Raw genomic sequence first — 18,575 nt, 5'->3', positions numbered from 1 at the left:
GTTCACTGAGACATGAATTTATTGTTTAATGTTGTTTATAATTATGGAGTAATCATTCAGTATCATATTTTTTCAGTCTTAATGTTTCAACTGAGCATTTCCGACTCATCAAGGTTTGTCGCACGATCTGTGACGTCATTTTGAAGTGACAGCAGTGAGCACTCATCAGTGAGCATGTAGATTTAGTAAAACATTTGTGTACATTTAAGGGAAGGAATTTGAGGTTTTCATCCTTCAAAATGTAAGTAATCACGTGGATTTTAATCAGACATTTGAAGAGCTCGCGCCTCTTGAGCTCGAGCTGTATTAAAGTGTTTGTTTGTTTGTGTTTGTGTTTGTGATGAAGGGCTGATTACTGGAAATCCCAGCCGAAGAAGTTCTGTCAGTACTGCAAGTGCTGGATCGCAGATAATAAACCCGTGAGTGAATCCTGACTCACTTCAGCAGTTTCTCGTGTTCACACTCGATCTGAATGTGTTTCTGTGTTTTTCTCTCAGAGCGTCGAGTTTCACGAGAGAGGAAAGAACCACAAAGAGAATGTGGCGGCCAAAATCGAGGAGGTAATAATGATAATAACACATACTGCAGCCTGCCTGATATATGTGACACTGTGTGCTCCGACTGCTGCACTGCACTCAGTGTGAACGTGTTCTGTGTCATCTTCTGCACACTGAGGTTATGGAAGCCCACATAAGAAAAAATCATGCATAATTATGGCATACTAGGTGTCATTTATGATATAAAAAGTCAAAATTATACTTGAATAATAATTATGAAGCAGAATTATATCAGCTATTATTATTAACATCTTTTTCTTGACTATATTTGAAGTCACCATGAATCAAAATGTACAATTTTTAATGGAATATTGCAATATTTATTCTAAATTCATGTTTTCATGTGCCTCATTATCTAATAAATAAGCGTTTCACTCTGATACACGTCACAATATGAGAAAAAAGATGGTCTCAATGCCGACTTTAATCAGATGTTTTTACGCAAAATTTGATTTAAAAGGCAAAATAACTGTTTATTTGTGTGATAATAACTGGAATCCACTCACATGGAATATGATGAGATCATGTGATATAATGCGTTTCACACTGTACAGTGAATATTTCACAGTATTCAGAGTGAAGCATGTAGTGTGCTACACTGTCACATGACTTTATTACGTTTAAAGTCAGCATGAAACTGAAGTTGTGCTCATCTTTTCCTGATTGTGCCGTATATCTGAGTGAAACGCTTCTGGAACAAGAACAACTGTAGGGCGGGGCTTGATTTTGTCCGTGGGGAATTGATTGGATGTTTGGATACTATAATTATTTTGCAATTATTTCAATTTTGTGCAAAAAGTTATTTTCTTGGCATTTCGGAGAGATGAATTGATCTGAATAATTTAGAACTGCTTTACAGTTGCTTTACATATTTGATGAAGTTTGCATCATTGATTCTGTTATTTAACTGTATAAGCGCTGTAGAAATGAAGGTATCTGGACGTGCGTGAGCTGGTAAACAGAAAGTTGGCTGCTGCTGTCAGAGCCGCATGTGTGTGATGATAAGAGTGTGTGAGACGCTCTCTGATTGGCCAGCAGAGCTCATGTGACCCTGTCAATGTTCATGACAGATTAAGAAGAAAAGTGTTGCGAAGGCCAAACAGGAGAAGAAGATGTCAAAGGAGTTCGCAGCGATGGAGGAAGCAGCTCTGAAGGCGTATGAGGAGGATCTGAAGAGACTCACGGCTCAGTCAACAGGTCTCAGTTTCTTCAGTTACTTTTAGAAGTAATGTGTTACAATGTTGCAGTACTCTCTAAAAAGTAACTAATTGCATAACTTTATATGTAAAGTAATATGTTACTTTTGCGTTACTTTTTCTCACCTGGCAGTGACTCGCTCTCTTTTAGTCCGGCAGGTGTTAATTTACTGAGAAGTTTGTAATGTATTCGACAGCCTAGACTATATTGTTTTCTTTTAAAAACACATTTAGAATATTATTATATTCTGAGCACATAGAATATTTCCTGAGCCTTCGAGTATGTATGCCATACAAAAGATCTCCTAACGTTACGGGTCATATTACCTATTATACAACTCTTTTTATTGAAAGCAATATGTTTTGTTACTTTTGTATTTTTGTTCCCGCACATTTATGAGTGCGCATGTCTAAGTGACTGTCTTATGAAGAGATAGAACTTTAATTCAGTGTTTTACAGTGTTACATTAAAGTAATCTGATTACGTAATGCATGTTACTTGTAATTTGTTACTTTGTAACATCAAAAAGTAATTGATTACGTAATGCACGTTACTTGTAATTTGTTACTTTGTAACATCAAAAAGTAATTGATTACGTAATGCACGTTACTGGTAATTTGTTACTTTGTAACATCAAAAAAGTAATTCATTACGTAATGCACGTTACTTGTAATTTGTTACTTTGTAACATCAAAAAGTAATTAATTACGTAATGCACGTTACTTGTAATTTGTTACTTTGTAACATCAAAAAGTAATTGATTACGTAATGCACGTTACTGGTAATTTGTTACTTTGTAACATCAAAAAAGTAATTCATTACGTAATGCACGTTACTTGTAATTTGTTACTTCGTTACATCAAAAAGTAATTGATTATGTAATGCACGTTACTTGTAATTTGTTACTTTGTAACATCAAAAAGTAATTGATTACGTAATGCACGTTACTGGTAATTTGTTACTTTGTAACATCAAAAAAGTAATTCATTACGTAATGCACGTTACTTGTAATTTGTTACTTTGTAACATCAAAAAGTAATTAATTACGTAATGCACGTTACTTGTAATTTGTTACTTTGTAACATCAAAAAGTAATTCATTACGTAATGCACGTTACTGGTAATTTGTTACTTTGTAACATCAAAAAAGTAATTCATTACGTAATGCACGTTACTTGTAATTTGTTACTTCGTTACATCAAAAAGTAATTGATTACGTAATGCACGTTACTTGTAATTTGTTACTTTGTAACATCAAAAAGTAATCTGATTACATAATGCACTTTACTTGTAATTTGTTACTTCGTTACATAAAAAAAGATCTGATTACATTATGCACATTACTTGTAATTTGTTACTTTGTAACATCAAAAAGTAATTGATTACGTAATGCACGTTACTGGTAATTTGTTACTTTGTAACATCAAAAAGTAATCTGATTACATAATGCATGTTACTTGTAATTTGTTACTTCGTTACTTAAAAATATAATCTGATTACATAATCCACGTTACTTGTAATTTGTTACTTTGTAACATCAAAAAAGTAATTGATGACGTAATGCACGTTACTTGTAATGTGTTACCGCCAGTACTGATCGCTAACATGTTTACAGTCACGTATCCGATCAAGCTGATGGTTCTCGTGTCTCTGTGCAGGCGAGAGTTTGCCTCCATCAGAACCTCCTGCTAAACCACAGAAAAAACCCAAAAGACGTCCCGCAAACGTGCCGTCACAAAGCAGCAGCAGCAGCAGCTACCGGCCGGATGCTTGGGTGGGAGGAACCACAGGCGACGGCCAGGTGTATTACTACAACACCATCACAGGAGGTGAGACGCCACACATGGACTTGACATGCACATGCGTGTCCGTGTTCTCAGTGTTTCTGTGTGTCCTTGATCCCAGAGTCTCAGTGGGAGAAACCGGACGGGTTCGTAGGCGAGATCTCGTCATCAGCCGTGGGACACATGCAGGTGAACTAAACACATCTGTCTGAACGTGTGGTCTGAGGGTTCGTGTTACAGATCTAACCTCATGTTTTCATGCAGCAGAATTCGTCAGACGCTGCGTGGATGGAGGCCGTGAGTCCTGATGGATATATGTACTACTACAACACTGAGACCGGCGGTAAGAAAACATATTTACAACCATATCTAAACACATTCAGCTTCTGATTCTCACCAGGTGTGACGTTCATCTCACTTTCTAAGGATCGATATGATCTAATAAACCTTAGTATAATTGTACAAACGTAAAAATAAATCGATTTTTCTATTATTTCATAAGTCAGGCTGTACAGGGTTAAAAACCTGTTTGATTTCTCATCCTGACCAGAATCCAGCTGGGAAAAACCGGATTGCTTCAATCCAGAAGACATTTGCCCTCCTGGTGTCGAATCTCCTCGTGAAGTGACGGGAGCATCTGAAAACTCTTCTCCCGCTCAGCCCGAGCCTCCGTCTGCAGCAGAAGACTCGTCTGACCCTCCCAAAGACACACCAGAACCAGAACCAGAGCCAGAACCAGACCAAACCAAACAATCCAGCGGCCCGAAGATCAGTTTCAGGGTGAGACGCTGGCGGACACATTCACACTCAGAGCTGACACATAAACACACAGTGCGACGCGTCAGTGCGTTTGTTCTCCACACAGAAAAGAAAAGACGAGCCGATCCAAACATCATCGGACGACGGAGGAGAGAAGAACTCTGATGATGGAGGGAACGGTGAGGAGAAAGAGGAAGACACGAGCGTCACCGTCGCAGTGAAGGAGGTCGTGACGCCTGCCAAGAGACCCAGAAAGATCAATCCATACGGAGCTTGGGAAAAAATCCAGCCGGAGGAAGATCCATAGTAAGACAAATGAATTATTTAGTATAAATTCATCAGATGCTGGTCAGAGTCACGGTTTTTGTGAGATAAATTACATTTGAAAACAGAATTATTAAAAACAAGTTAGTTTTATTAATATGTTGAATTGGCTTTTTTCATAATTTTTAGTTATGGTTAGGGCTACGATTAGTTTTGCTTTAATATTGCTATTTAGGTTTAAGACGATTCGATTGCGCCATTTTCTGTCATGGATATTTTCTCGCCATTTTAATTTTTCTGAAAAAACTACTTTTTTTTAACTCGTCTTAGACCGTTCACCTGATTTTTACAAAAATCGAACCAGATGATCTTCAGATCATGCTGACAAAAATACATGGAATTCAAGTTAATTTGTCAAACCGTTCTCAAATAACGCAAACGATTTCAACGAAGAGCACGCCATGATGGCTTGGTGTGTGCTGTGACACCATGACCCGCGGGTACCTGCAAAGTTTCAGCACAGTGCCACCTAGTGGTCAGGAGATGCTAGGGGGCATTTAACTTGCATGAAATGCAAATTCGCTGTTTTCTAAGACTATAACATGCATTTAGAAATTGTTTTCTTAATACGTTATTGATCGTATTGTGCATATGTTTCATCTTTTTAAAAATGTTTTGTAATTGGATCATCATCAGTCTTCTCTGGTGACATGCAGGATTCTCCATCATTTAGTGCACTTAAACTCCGCCCCTACAAGCTCACGCTCATCTGCATACAGAGTGCCACACCCACATCTCAACATCCAATCAACAACTGATGTACAGAACCCAGTCTGTTGATGTGTCACAAATTCAGAAGAAAAGATCTGATGCTTCTTGTGTTTCGCTGAGTTGTTTGACTTTTAGGACACGTTTTATAATGTCCTCATGTTCAGCAAAACCAGCTGATGCACCAGAGATGTCATGTGTTCAAGCATCCCTAGATAGGTCTTCCAGACAGACAGGAAATGCCGGTGATTTCAGCTCCTCATGTTTGTGTGTTCTCGTCTGCAGTGAGAAGGTGGATCTGCAGCTGCCGCAGATGGAAAGCGCCATCTGCGCTCCGACTCCGGCCGACATCCCGCCGGAGCCGCAGCCCAGGTTTAAGGAGCGCACCATCACGTCTCTGGGGGACGAAGGCAGCGCCGGAGCCACGTTCAAGAAGAGAAAGACTGAGAACGGCAAATCCAGGAGCCTCCGGCAGAGAGGGAAGGACGAGTAGAAGATTCTCCACGGATCTGCAGTCTCTGAGCTTCTTCGCTTTAGAATTTTTGTATTTTATAAATTGTTGGCAGATGACTGCCTTTACCTGCTTCAGAATACTTTTTTTGTGAATATTTCCAGGAATCAGTTTTGCTTTTTGATGTTTAAGTGATATGTCTGGTTTATGGAAGCTTGTTTTTTACCACGGAATTAAAAAATAATACAATTGCAACTTTTCTCACACTTTTATTCTGTGGCAGAAACGAGCTTCCGTACTGTGAGTGTTTTAGAATATTTGTTATTGTTGGCTTGAAGAATCAAAGCCATAGTTTCATTAAACCTTCATGTCTTACAGATGAATCCAGACTTTCTTTGCTCATGAATCGAGTCTCATTCGCCTCAAATGACAATAAAACTTTTTACATTTAAATGGTGTCATTCATTTTAGTCCTGTACAGCTGGTTTAAATGTTGTTATTGATCGTCAGGCGTGGAAGTTTGGGTTTAGGCCCATATCAACATGATTCACCCTGAATAAGACGATAGTGTGTCATCAGACGTGTTTCTGTGAGCGTCTGATAGGCTCAACGCCTTAATATTGAGTTGATAGTCGCTCTCCACACCCACATCAAACTCTACAGCAACACTCTTATAATTACAACCATTTCATGATCATCTCCACAAAATGAAATATTTAATTCACACGTATATCCAACTTTTACTCGCATAATGTGATATATATACTACAAAATATATGCCATATTTCATCTCAATATAAGGCATTAAAGTGTAAACATTAAAAGTATGACTTTCTATAAAGCTGCTCGTGTTTTATGAAAAGCTCTATACAAATAAAAAAACACTATTTTGATGTAAATACACAGTTTTGACCTGCAGTAATCTGTCATTCAGCACACCTTAGTCTTATTTTTAACAAAAACTAATCAAATGTGGATGTTTGAGCTTCAGCATTTACTGGAGGTTCTGTGTTAAGACATGACGCCACTTACACATATGTGGAATATAGTTTAATGACAGGAGATATGTACAATATGAGCTCAAATCCTCATGACTGATGTCATGGATCAGCTGATGTTGTTCAGTTTGAGCAGGTGATGTCTGTCCTGCAGGAGTCTGAGCAGATCCTCCAGAGTCTCGCCGCCCCGCAGGAACGCCTGACCAACACAAGCAGATGAGAGACTCGAATATGGCCTTGATTTGGGAAAATCTCAGACAATTTGCTGTTGAAGCCTGGCATATGAAATAATAGTCAGAAATAATATGTTTGAAATGGAACATTTACAGAAGAAATCTAAATAAAATTGCTTTTTTGTTGAGAATCATATCATAGTCTGATATAGTGAGAATATGAAGGTAAAAACAGCTCAGTTTTAATATTCAGAGACTGCGGATGCTGATATTAATATGAAAGTAAATCATTATAACAGTACAGCACATACTGACATAAAATACATAAATATCAATATCTGCCAATAATGTCTTAGTAAGATGATATTTAAATGCTTAGTTTTATAATCAAAGCTCTGTCGTTTTAAAACATATAATGCAATACAATGATGATTGATAAACGCTGGTCATATTTGATGATTTTTCTAATAAATGATGTCTGGATAATCGAGTAAAGCTGCTTCAGTCCAGTTGAAATGTTACTAACAATATCAAAGTTATTCTAATGTTTGCTTGATAAAAGAGTTTAAAGCATCAGAAGGACCGGAGGAGATCGTGTGCGACAGGTTCATCAGATCTTCGTCATATCGGATAAGATACAGTAGCTTTATATGGTTAATATCGACAGGATTCAGAACGTTACCTTGATGTCACGCATCACATGACCAATCCTGTGGTCCGTCACTCGATCTTGGCTGAAGTTATAAGTGCGTATTCTCTCCGACTGACATCGAGTGCCCACCTGAACCACACACACGTAATTAATGCGTTAATAAAGTCATTATAAAGTGTTCAGCAAACAATCATGTTCTGTCGTCTCATTTTCCAGCACAAATATCTAAACATTCTTTAATCAAGACACATTCCCTGGAGAAAATGACTGATGTTAAGTCTTGTTTTCTGAAAAATGCATCAGAATTAAGTGAGTTTGTGCTTAAAATAAGAACAAATATCTGCCAATGGAGTCAGAAAAATAATCACATTTTCCCTTTGAATTCAGTTAATCATTTTTTACAGTCTGACTCTCTTGATGAAGCACAAGGTCATTAGTCGTGTTTGGTCTGATGGTCGATCGATCTGATCGGTGAACTCGCCTGTTGTCTGCGTGCGGTGTGCGTCTGCTCTCTCTGCTGTCCCATGATGCTCTGGTACAGCCGCGCGCGGAGCACACGCAGCGCCGTATCGCGGTTCTTCAGCTGAGAGCGAAACTGCTGACATTCGGCGACGGTTCCTGAAGACGAGAGACAAAACTGAGTGATCAAACGTCGTCAGATATGAGACACGTTCAGTTCAGTTGTTCTCGTCTCATCACTGAATCTTGAGTGTCGTATGAACCCGGCGCACCTGTGGGCAGGTGAACCACCCGTACGGCGCTGTCGGTGGTGTTGACGCTCTGTCCGCCCGCGCCGCGTGACCTGAACGTGTCGATCCGCAGGTCTTTGGACGCGATGTGAACGTCGACCTGCAGAGTTACAGACGTCACTCAGAACAGAAGACACACGAGCAGAATGCAGTAAAGAGAAGACGTCTGCTCTGACATCACGCGGCTGCGGCAGCACGACGACCGTCATGGTTCCCGTGTGGATGCGCTGCATGCGTGACGACAGACCCACTTCAGGAATCCTCTGCACTCGGTGCGTCCCGCCCTCGAACCTCAGCCAGCGATACACTGAGTCACCTGAGATCCTGACGGAGGCGTGATGAAGCCCTCCTGACGTCACACACACACACACACACAATTAGTTTCTATTAAGCTAAATTTATATATATATAAAAAATTTCTACTAACTATAGTAATGCACCATTAAATGTTATTTAATTTTTATTTCTTTATATTAACATTTTATTTATTTATTTTAATGTAATTTAATATCTTTAATTAACAACTAATTCTTTTTAATTTTATTTATTTATATCAATAAACAATTTATACACTGAAAAAATGTATATTATAATCTAAAGTTAGTTTCTATACAGTAACATTATATATTTTTCCACTCATTATAGTAATATACTGTTAAATGTATTATATATATATATTTGTTTATTTATTTAATTTTAATTTAATTTATATTAATCAAACTTTTTTATTTATTTATTTTAATCTAATTTAATCAATTTAATAGGATTAATAACCAATATTTTATTTTATTTATAGTAATCAAAACTTATTTATTTTAATGTCATTTTTATTAATTTACTTTAATAATCTTTAATCTAAATAATCTTTAATCTTCTTAATAAATAATCTTTAATATTCTTAAAACTAGTAATTAATATTTTTATTTTATTTATATTAAAAATTTATATACAAAATATTTCTTTTACTGTAATTTAAGCTATTTAATTAATTAATTATTTTATGTATTTTGGGATTAAATATATTTTTTAAAGTTTCAACAGACATTTTTGATGTACATGACATTTAGACATCTAATTTAATGTATTTAATAGATTAATAACTAATATTATTTCATTTTAATTAAATTTTTACTTATTTCTTTATTTTAATCTAATTTAATAACTAACTAATATTTTTATTTTATTTATATCAAAACTTTTATTTCTTTATTTTAATCTAATTTAATGGAATTAATGAATTAATAATTTTTTTTTTTTTTTCATTTGTATAAATAATTTTTTATTTCTTTTAATCTAATTTAATTTATTTAATACAATAACAACATATTTTTATTTGTATGAATACATTTATTATTTTAATTTTTTTTTATATTAATACTTTTTTAATATATCTAATTTAAACTATTTAAAAAATTAATTACTAACTAATAATTATTTTATTTTTATATTAATGAAAACTTTTATTTATTTATTTTAATCTAATTTTACCTATTTAATGGAGTAATAACTAGCTAATAATTTTTAATAATTTATTATAATTAATTTATTGACTGAATTACTGTTTTTGTTCAGTGTTTCTCTAGTCTTGAGGACCCCGGGGCCGATGGATAAGCGAGGCGTACCGTATTCTGCCGGAGTGTAATTGCAGAGCTCAAAGTCCCAGTTTTTGTAGGAGGCAAAGCCGTGGTACATGTCGAAGATCTCTCGCGTGAACTGCTGGCAGATGTCTCCTACATCAACACACACACACACACGTGTCACACAGCCGTCAGTGAACGTCTCGTATCTGATGAGAACATGATCAAACCTCCGGTGGTCCGTCCCGCCGCCACCTCCAGCACAACGCTCCTGTCGTCCAGATCATCGTCGGGAACCAGCGCCTCGATCAGCTGAAACATGAAATCAACATGTGACTTTCTCCAGACACACTTCCTGGAGGACGAGTGAAGGAACCGTCCAAACCTTCCTGTTCAGCTGCTCTATCCTCCTGCTCAGATCTTCATGTTCCTCTCGCAAGAGCAAAAGCATCTGCTGCTCTTCAGCTGCCGTGTCTGAAACACACAATCACAATCACTCACTCCTGACTCAATCCAGACTCACTCCAGACTCACTCCTGACTCACTCCTGACTCACTCCTGACTCACTCCAGACTCAATCCTGACTCACTCCTGACTCACTCCAGACTCAATCCAGACTCACTCCAGACTCACTCCAGACTCAATCCAGACTCACTCCTGACTCACTCCTGACTCAATCCAGACTCACTCCTGACTCACTCCTGACTCACTCCAGACTCAATCCTGACTCACTCCTGACTCACTCCAGACTCAATCCAGACTCACTCCAGACTCACTCCAGACTCACTCCAGACTCACTCCAGACTCACTCCAGACTCACTCCAGACTCACTCCTGACTCACTCCAGACTCAATCCAGACTCACTCCAGACTCAATCCAGACTCACTCCTGACTCACTCCTGACTCACTCCAGACTCAATCCTGACTCACTCCTGACTCACTACAGACTCAATCCAGACTCAATCCAGACTCACTCCAGACTCAATCCAGACTCACTCCTGACTCACTCCTGACTCACTCCAGACTCAATCCTGACTCACTCCTGACTCACTCCAGACTCAATCCAGACTCACTCCAGACTCACTCCAGACTCACTCCAGACTCACTCCAGACTCACTCCAGACTCACTCCAGACTCAATCCAGACTCACTCCAGACTCACTCCAGACTCACTCCAGACTCAATCCAGACTCACTCCAGACTCACTCCAGACTCACTCCAGACTCACTCCAGACTCACTCCAGACTCACTCCTGACTCACTCCAGACTCAATCCAGACTCACTCCAGACTCACTCCAGACTCACTCCAGACTCACTCCAGACTCACTCCAGACTCACTCCAGACTCACTCCAGACTCACTCCTGACTCACTCCAGACTCAATCCAGACTCACTCCAGACTCACTCCAGACTCACTCCAGACTCACTCCAGACTCACTGCGCAGCCCCGACACATCAAATTACATAAGCCTGGGTACATCAATTATGAGATTAGAAAAATGAAATTATGACATACTAATTTATAATTATAAAAAAGTCAATTATGAGATAAAAATTGTAATTATGAGAATCATAATTGAGATTGATATTACAAAGTTATAATTATGAGATAAATGTTGAAATGAAAGTTGAATTTATGACAAAAAAGTCATAATTATGAGATAAAAATTTTAATTACGACATACTATGTCAAAATTGAGTCCATTACGAGATAAAAGAATTGTAATTATGAGTCATAATTGAGATAAAACATTGATATGACAGTCATAATTATGAGATAAAAAGTCTAAATTAACAAAGTAAAGTAGTGATATGAATTAAATTATGACATTAAGTCAAAATGGACAAAAAGTCAATTATAAGATCAAAAAGTTAATAATAATGGGATAAAATAAATTGAAATTATGACATACTAAGTCATAAATACGAGATAAAAAGTCAAAATTAACAGTTAACAAAAAAGTCACAATTATGAGATAAAAAATTTAATTATGACATAACAGTCAAAATTGATAGAAAGTCAATTATGAGATGAAAAATATGAAATTATGACATAGTAAGAGATACAAATTTAAATTATGACAAAGTTAAAATTATCAGATAAAAAGCTGATATGACAAAAAATCCTAATGAGGTAAAAAGTCTTAATTATGTGATAAAAGTGTCAGTGTACTAATTCATAAATATGAGATAATTCAAAATTATAAGTAGAAAAAAAAAGTAGAAATTATGAATACATCATTAATTTTGTATGTTATAATTACCAAAGCATGATTTTTTTTTTCTTATTTGGCATAAATTATTTTCCAGTTATTGAACTATTAGTCTCATATTTGATGAAGATTCCATCATTGATTCTTTTATTTTCTTCATTATTTCTGTGAAGCTGCTTTGAAACTGTAGAAATAAAGCTGAACAAACATGAGTGATGGACAGTGATGAAGACACACACACACACACACACACACACACACACACACACACACACACACACACTCACTGTGAATGAGAGTGTGTATCTCCTCCAGTTCTCTCAGCGCTTCTCTTGATCTCTCAATCGTGTCCATCACCCTCGTCACTTCCGCCAGCCGCAGGTTCAGAGTTCTCCGGTCAGTGTCGGTCAGCTGATCGCTCTCTAGACGGCTGGTGACAGTCTCGTGCTCGTCCATCACGCGTTTAATGCGCCTCTGAACCGCCTCGTTCTTCAGGAAATCATCAGTTTTGTGGCTGTTTGATCTGCAGATCCTCACAGTCTGAAGAAGAGGCGAGACGCGCCTCAGGATCCGCCGCAGAGCCGCCATCAGCCACTCGCACTGATCCTGGGTCAGTCAGTCCAGTACAGCAAACACACATTAATCTAGACTGACACCCGTTCATGAATCACTCCAGATGTTGTCTGGTCATTACTGGTCATCCCCATGAAACTAAAGGTCAGTGAAGCAGCTCACGTGGCCACAGAAACAACAGGAAGCCGAGCCGGTTTGTGGGCGTGGCTTCGTAGCCAGTAATGTCTCTGATTGGTCAGACACAATGTATGCTGTTACTTTTCTCAGCGCTGCTCTGGACGGACTAATCACAGTCGATTGAGATTACCGGTTCACGGCGATTGATTTAATAATTTTATATAGATTGCAGGGGATGATTTCCGTTTGTTTGCCAAGTAAAGATACTCTGAATTAATTAGATTTTTTTTTTTATAAAATTGACTTGCTGTCATATAAATGTTTCTAATAAAACAGAAATTAACTGAGATTTCAGCGACCCCTGGAGGAGAAATCCAGAAACGTCACCAGCGCGTTGGCTCATGGGATGTGTAGTCTACACGAGTAACTGGTCAAATTTTGTAGGAGGATATTTTATTCTTATATTTTATTTTATTCTTGTCAAGAATTTGCATTTGCTCTTGTAATATTATTTAAAATTATTTCCACCATGGAATAAAAAAAAATAATAATAATAATAATTGCGAATTGTTATCTTTCTAATGCGAGTTTATAGGCATATCTCGCAATTCTGACTTTTTTTTAAACTTTTTATTTATTTATTTTATTTTTTTATTCCGTGGAGGAAACAAATATAGGCTGCAGACAAAAAAAGTGCAGTATGAGGCGGTTCATGGAATCGGTCCAAACCCTGAGCGAATCATCTGCTCTCTTCATCATCAGTCACTGTTCTGAGTTCAGCGCGCGCTTCTCCAGTCATAAATACGCTACAAGTCACAATAAATGACTGTCAGTGTAGAAACAGTTGTTCTGAGCGGATCCGACATAAGGACAGAGAGAGAGTGACCGCAGAACAGTGCACTGGACCCAGGATGGACACCGCTGTGAACGCGCGCGTGACTGTGGCCGTGAGTGTGATCGGGTTCCTCCAGCTCGTGTCCGCGGTCACACTGCTGCTGCACTGCACTGGATTCATCACACAGGTACTGCAGCATAAACATCTGGACAGGTTAGGGAAAACATGGAAATATTGGGGAGTTAAAAAAGTAAAGTCAATGAAAATGTCTAATTTTAATAAATGGTGAGTTCAGGTTGACACTTTTTCAAATTATATCAATGGAAAAAGTGTCCCAATCACCCGAATTCAATTTATTTGTGTAATTATGATCAGTCCTAAAACATAATTGATAATTGATCTGAATAATGACACTATTGTCTTCTGTAGAGCTGCTTTACAGGTGGATTTGCATCATTGATTCTGTTATTTATATAGGCTATATATATATATATATATTCTGGATTGTTGATGATTGACAGCACTAGTGTCAGTAATTCCCATCAGAACTGTGATTCTCCTGCTTCCCATCAGGATCCCGGCTGAATCAGCTCGTTTACTGCCTTCTCTAATGTTTCTGATCTCTTCCAGATGGATTCAGTCACAGAGCTGAAGAACCACTCTGAGGTACGAGGCTTTCTTTGATTCATTTGTTTGATTTTGTTGTATGAACCCAGCTGACAAAAATATGATCTAAGAATGTTTTTCTAACGTTCCCATTAAGTTATTTTTTAAAATGTCCTTTGAAAGTTCAAAATGTCCAGTTTTTAAAAAAAAATCTTGTTCTTGGTTATGTGAATGTTAAGGATCATTACATTGTATCATTCTTCAAACATTAAGGGAACGTTACTTTTGAATGTTCTCTGAAACAAGTAGCAACATTTAAAAGGTTCTGAGACGCTCACTGTTAGCTGAGAATATCATGTGAAAGTATTATCTGAGTTTAATAAATTAAAAACACACTAAAATGCTGTATAAAGATATTAAAGACATCTTGATTGTTTTAAAACAGGCGGTTATTAAAGACACTGTCGTCAGTGAACGATCAACACGTCAGAAACACAGAGAAACTCCAGCAGCTGCTCACCTGCCCATCAAACCCTCCAGACAGACACACAGTAACTGCAAACATTAACATGATCACTCTCACACTGAAAACAATGTGTTTCTGTCTCGTTTTCCAGCACAAATATCTAAACATTCTTAAATCATATTTACTGGAGAAGCAAAATGACTGAAGATATAAAGACAAAATGTAGTGAATTAAAGAGGACCTATAATGCTCCTTTCTCTGGTGTCTCCAGAATGTGTGTATGAAGTTTCAGCTCAAAATCCCCCACAGATCATTTATTATAGCTTGTCAAATTTGCCCCTATTTGGGTGTGAGCAAAAACACGCCGTTTTTGTGTGTGTCCCTTTAAATGCAAATGAGCTGCTACTCCAGAAGAGGGCGGAGCTTTAACAGCTCAACAACAACAAAGCTGGAGAATCTCACGCAGCCAAAATGAGGAAAGTGTTCAGCCTTACATTGTTCAAACCGGAGTCGACACTGATGGAGAGACTCAGGAAGAAGTTACAACTTTTAGGCGTTTCTGAATGGTTAGTGGATAAATTGATGTAGTTGCTGTGGAGTTGATTCAACTCATCCACTAGCATGTGCCGTCATGTTCATCTTTTGTGTTGAATTGACCCTCGTTTGTGAAGCAGTCCGGCGTAAAATGACGGCATTTACAAAAACAACTCTTCCTCTTCTCTAAAGCAGCCCAACATGGCCCCACCCCCTTTGTTGAGTGTTCTCGGGGGCGGGGTTTATGTAAATGTTGGGGTTTGTGATGTCACTAACCTGGGAAGAAGCTTGTTGTAGTTCATACCAGCCGTTTCTGTAAAAGAAAATATCTCTCTTTGCATTGAACTTTGAGCATCATAACTTTGCAGATGTTGTTCATGATCAAACAGCAACATTACACACTAACTAAAGTTAAAAAAGCCAAATCATAATCAACCACCCCTTTAAGAATGTTTAGATATTTGTGCTAAAAAAATTTTTTTATAGTGTATAATCAGTTTTCTGGTGCGTGTGTGAATGTTATACTGTCGTTCTCAGGAAACGTTCATGCCATGATCATCCACTGGAACCCTGATCAGGGTTATCTGTCACACTTCAGATACCACGAACGGACGAATTCTTGTCCAGAAATCAGGGCTGTACTACATATACGCCAAAACCTGTTTTCGTCACTACGAGAGCCTGGAGACGGAGGCTGGTTCTGGCCCGGGCTCGTCTGATGCCATCCAGCTCATCCAGTACGTGTTCCAGGAGCGAGTCATTCACAGCGCCCCCTCCAGGACAGTGCTGATGAAGACCGGCAGCACGCGCAGCTGGAGGAGAGGAGCGTACGACATGTGCTGCCACCAGCAGGCCGGACTGTTCCCACTGCGGGACGGAGACGCCGTGTACGTCAGCGTCTCCAACTCATGGATGCTCGACCCGGAGGCCGAAGGAAGCTACTTTGGGGCTTTCAGGATCAGCAAATGAGCTCCGTGAGGAGACATATTTAATTTTATATTTAAAGAGGACCTATTATGCTCTTTTACAAACTCTTGATGTTGTTTTTGGGCTCTACTAGATTGAATGTTGATTATTCTCCTCATATTCTCCATTGTTGCAGCTCCTCTCTTCCCAGTCTGTCAGTAACGCTCTGTCTCTATGAAGCCCCTCCTTCTGAAAAGCACAATGTGCTCTGATTGGTCGGCTGGAGCAGTGTGTTGTGATTGGTGTTTGGGAAATGTCCCGCCCCTTACCATAACCGCCAGTTTCAACTAACTCAACCAGGCCACGCCCCTTTATTCTGTGCATTAATTATTTAAATGAGGAATATTGTGAAGAAACTCACAATGGAGTTCAGAAACACTGATATAGAGAAGAACTTGTTGAGATTTTTCATGCTCAAACAGCAACAGTTACACAGGAACAGTTTCAGGTTGATTTGGACTCGCGGGGAAAAACCCGTCTGAGCGTCTCATCCTGTTTGTCCAACAAACACAATGTGTGATACTTCCTCAGACGAGCAGGATTAGAAACAGACGCAAAACAATCAAACACAGGCCAAATATATATATCAGAAATAGCAGAACGGGGTAAACAGTGTCTGAAGATCGAGATCAAACTTCTGAACACGACACACATCATCATTACACGACACACCCAACAATAAAAGACTCAAACAATCTGCAATAACATCTGTGTGAGATCCTAAACACTCCGAACACGGACATCAAACTGAGACGTAAACATGATGTCAGACTGACACAGTGAGAATCAGACGGCAGACAAACACTGATCTGAGGTCAGACGTCTGTATAAACAGTGTTTCTCTCGGACTGAGACTCGGGTCAGTTCTCAGTTAAACAGTAAATCGATCAGCCTTTGAAGCGTATAATAATAATCTAAGAAAAAGTAAAAATGTGAAAGCAAACATTCAGAAATATCAATATTCAAACACGTGTCCTGATGAAACGCTCAGATCATTATAATGATGCTGATGAATGTCAGTGTTTTATTGAGCAGATGTTACATTAATAAAGTTTGAATTTGAGTTCTTATCTTTCAAGATAATGTCTTCCAAACATACTGAATTCTGCTTTTGTAAATGTCATCATGGTTTGACTCCTGATAGTCCTGAAAGAATCAAGATTAATAAATTACTAATGTTTACCATCAATCTATGCCAAAAGTGTTTATGAAGTCTAGAGCAACATTATAGTTGTAAAAATACCAGCTATTATTGGTAAAAGCATAATAATTTATTGATATTATTTGTTGTATTTATTTTATTTTGTAACTTTTTTTTGCAGAAAATAATATTTAATAAAAATATGAAATGTTTCTGTCAGTTATTGTTCTGAAGGAAAAAAACAAAAAACACAGAAGAAAACATTTATGAATCAAAAGCTGAGATTTAAAGACAGGAGAGAACACACACACACACACACACACACACACACACACACTGACACAAACACACACTGACACACAAACACACACTGACACACAAACACACACTGACACACATTGACACAAACACACACTGACACACAAACACACACACATTGACACAAACACACTGACACACAAACACACACACACTGACGCACAAACACACACACATTGACACAAACGCACACTGACACACATTGACACAAACACACACTGACACACAAACACACACACACTGACGCACAAACACACACACATTGACACAAACACACACTGACACACAAACACACACACACTGACGCACAAACACACACACACTGACACAAACACACACTGACACACAAACACAAGTTGACAAACACACACTGACACACAAACACACATATTGACACAAACACACACTGACACACACATTGACACAAACACACACTGACACACAAACACACACAAGTTGACAAACACACACTGACACACAAACACACACATTGACAAACACACACACACTGACACACACATTGACACAAACACACTGACACACACATTGACACAAACACACACTGACACACACATTGACACAAACACTGACACACAAACACACACATTGACAAACACACACATTGACACACACTGACACAAACACACACTGACACACACATTGACAAACACACACTGACACACACATTGACACAAACACACTGACACACAAACACACACACATTGACACACACACTGACACAAACACACACTGACACACAAACACAAGTTGACAAACACACACTGACACACAAACACACACATTGACGCAAACACACGCTGACACACACATTGACACAAACACACACTGACACATAAACACACACAAGTTGACAAACACA

At 38.2% G+C, this 18,575-nt stretch overlaps 3 protein-coding genes across 5 annotated transcripts; 2 read left to right on the top strand and 1 right to left on the bottom strand.

The window, feature by feature from the left end:
* Window positions 1–85: 85 nt before the first annotated feature.
* wbp4 (WW domain binding protein 4) lies at window positions 86–6,232 on the top strand. Of its 2 annotated transcripts, none has more exons than XM_048198732.1 (10): window positions 86–241; window positions 347–419; window positions 498–560; window positions 1,628–1,754; window positions 3,412–3,582; window positions 3,659–3,726; window positions 3,805–3,880; window positions 4,088–4,317; window positions 4,403–4,602; window positions 5,614–6,232. In XM_048198732.1, coding segments are annotated over exons 1-10 (1,218 nt in total). In that variant the 5' UTR covers window positions 86–239; the 3' UTR covers window positions 5,822–6,232. The 2 variants fall into 2 exon arrangements, with proteins under 2 accessions (XP_048054689.1, XP_048054688.1); XM_048198731.1 differs by having other exon boundaries at window positions 3,802–3,880.
* A 246-nt stretch (window positions 6,233–6,478) lies between these two features.
* Window positions 6,479–12,886, bottom strand: mtrf1 (mitochondrial translational release factor 1). Of its 2 annotated transcripts, none has more exons than XM_048198728.1 (9): window positions 12,427–12,886; window positions 10,314–10,402; window positions 10,159–10,240; window positions 9,974–10,081; window positions 8,528–8,700; window positions 8,334–8,451; window positions 8,084–8,220; window positions 7,633–7,731; window positions 6,479–7,052 (listed from the first exon to the last, which is right to left on the bottom strand). In XM_048198728.1, exons 1-9 carry the CDS (start codon window positions 12,725–12,727, stop codon window positions 6,774–6,776), a joined length of 1,386 nt encoding a protein of 461 aa, XP_048054685.1. In that variant the 5' UTR covers window positions 12,728–12,886; the 3' UTR covers window positions 6,479–6,773. The 2 variants fall into 2 exon arrangements, with proteins under 2 accessions (XP_048054685.1, XP_048054686.1); XM_048198729.1 differs by having other exon boundaries at window positions 6,815–6,976; window positions 12,427–12,882.
* Window positions 12,887–12,904: 18 nt separating this feature from the next.
* Window positions 12,905–16,374, top strand: LOC125273414 (tumor necrosis factor ligand superfamily member 11-like). Its single transcript, XM_048198733.1, is given in 5 exon segments — window positions 12,905–13,851; window positions 14,295–14,330; window positions 14,716–14,821; window positions 15,808–15,878; window positions 15,880–16,374. Coding segments are annotated over 5 exon segments (684 nt in total). The 5' UTR covers window positions 12,905–13,740; the 3' UTR covers window positions 16,240–16,374.
* The last annotated feature ends 2,201 nt before the right edge of the window (window positions 16,375–18,575 follow it).

This window comes from Megalobrama amblycephala, linkage group LG8 (assembly GCF_018812025.1).
Source record: "Megalobrama amblycephala isolate DHTTF-2021 linkage group LG8, ASM1881202v1, whole genome shotgun sequence".
NCBI classification, from domain to species: Eukaryota; Metazoa; Chordata; class Actinopteri; order Cypriniformes; family Xenocyprididae; genus Megalobrama; species Megalobrama amblycephala.
The sequence above is the reverse complement of the archived record's forward strand: the minus strand, read 5'-3'. Positions and strand labels throughout refer to the sequence as shown.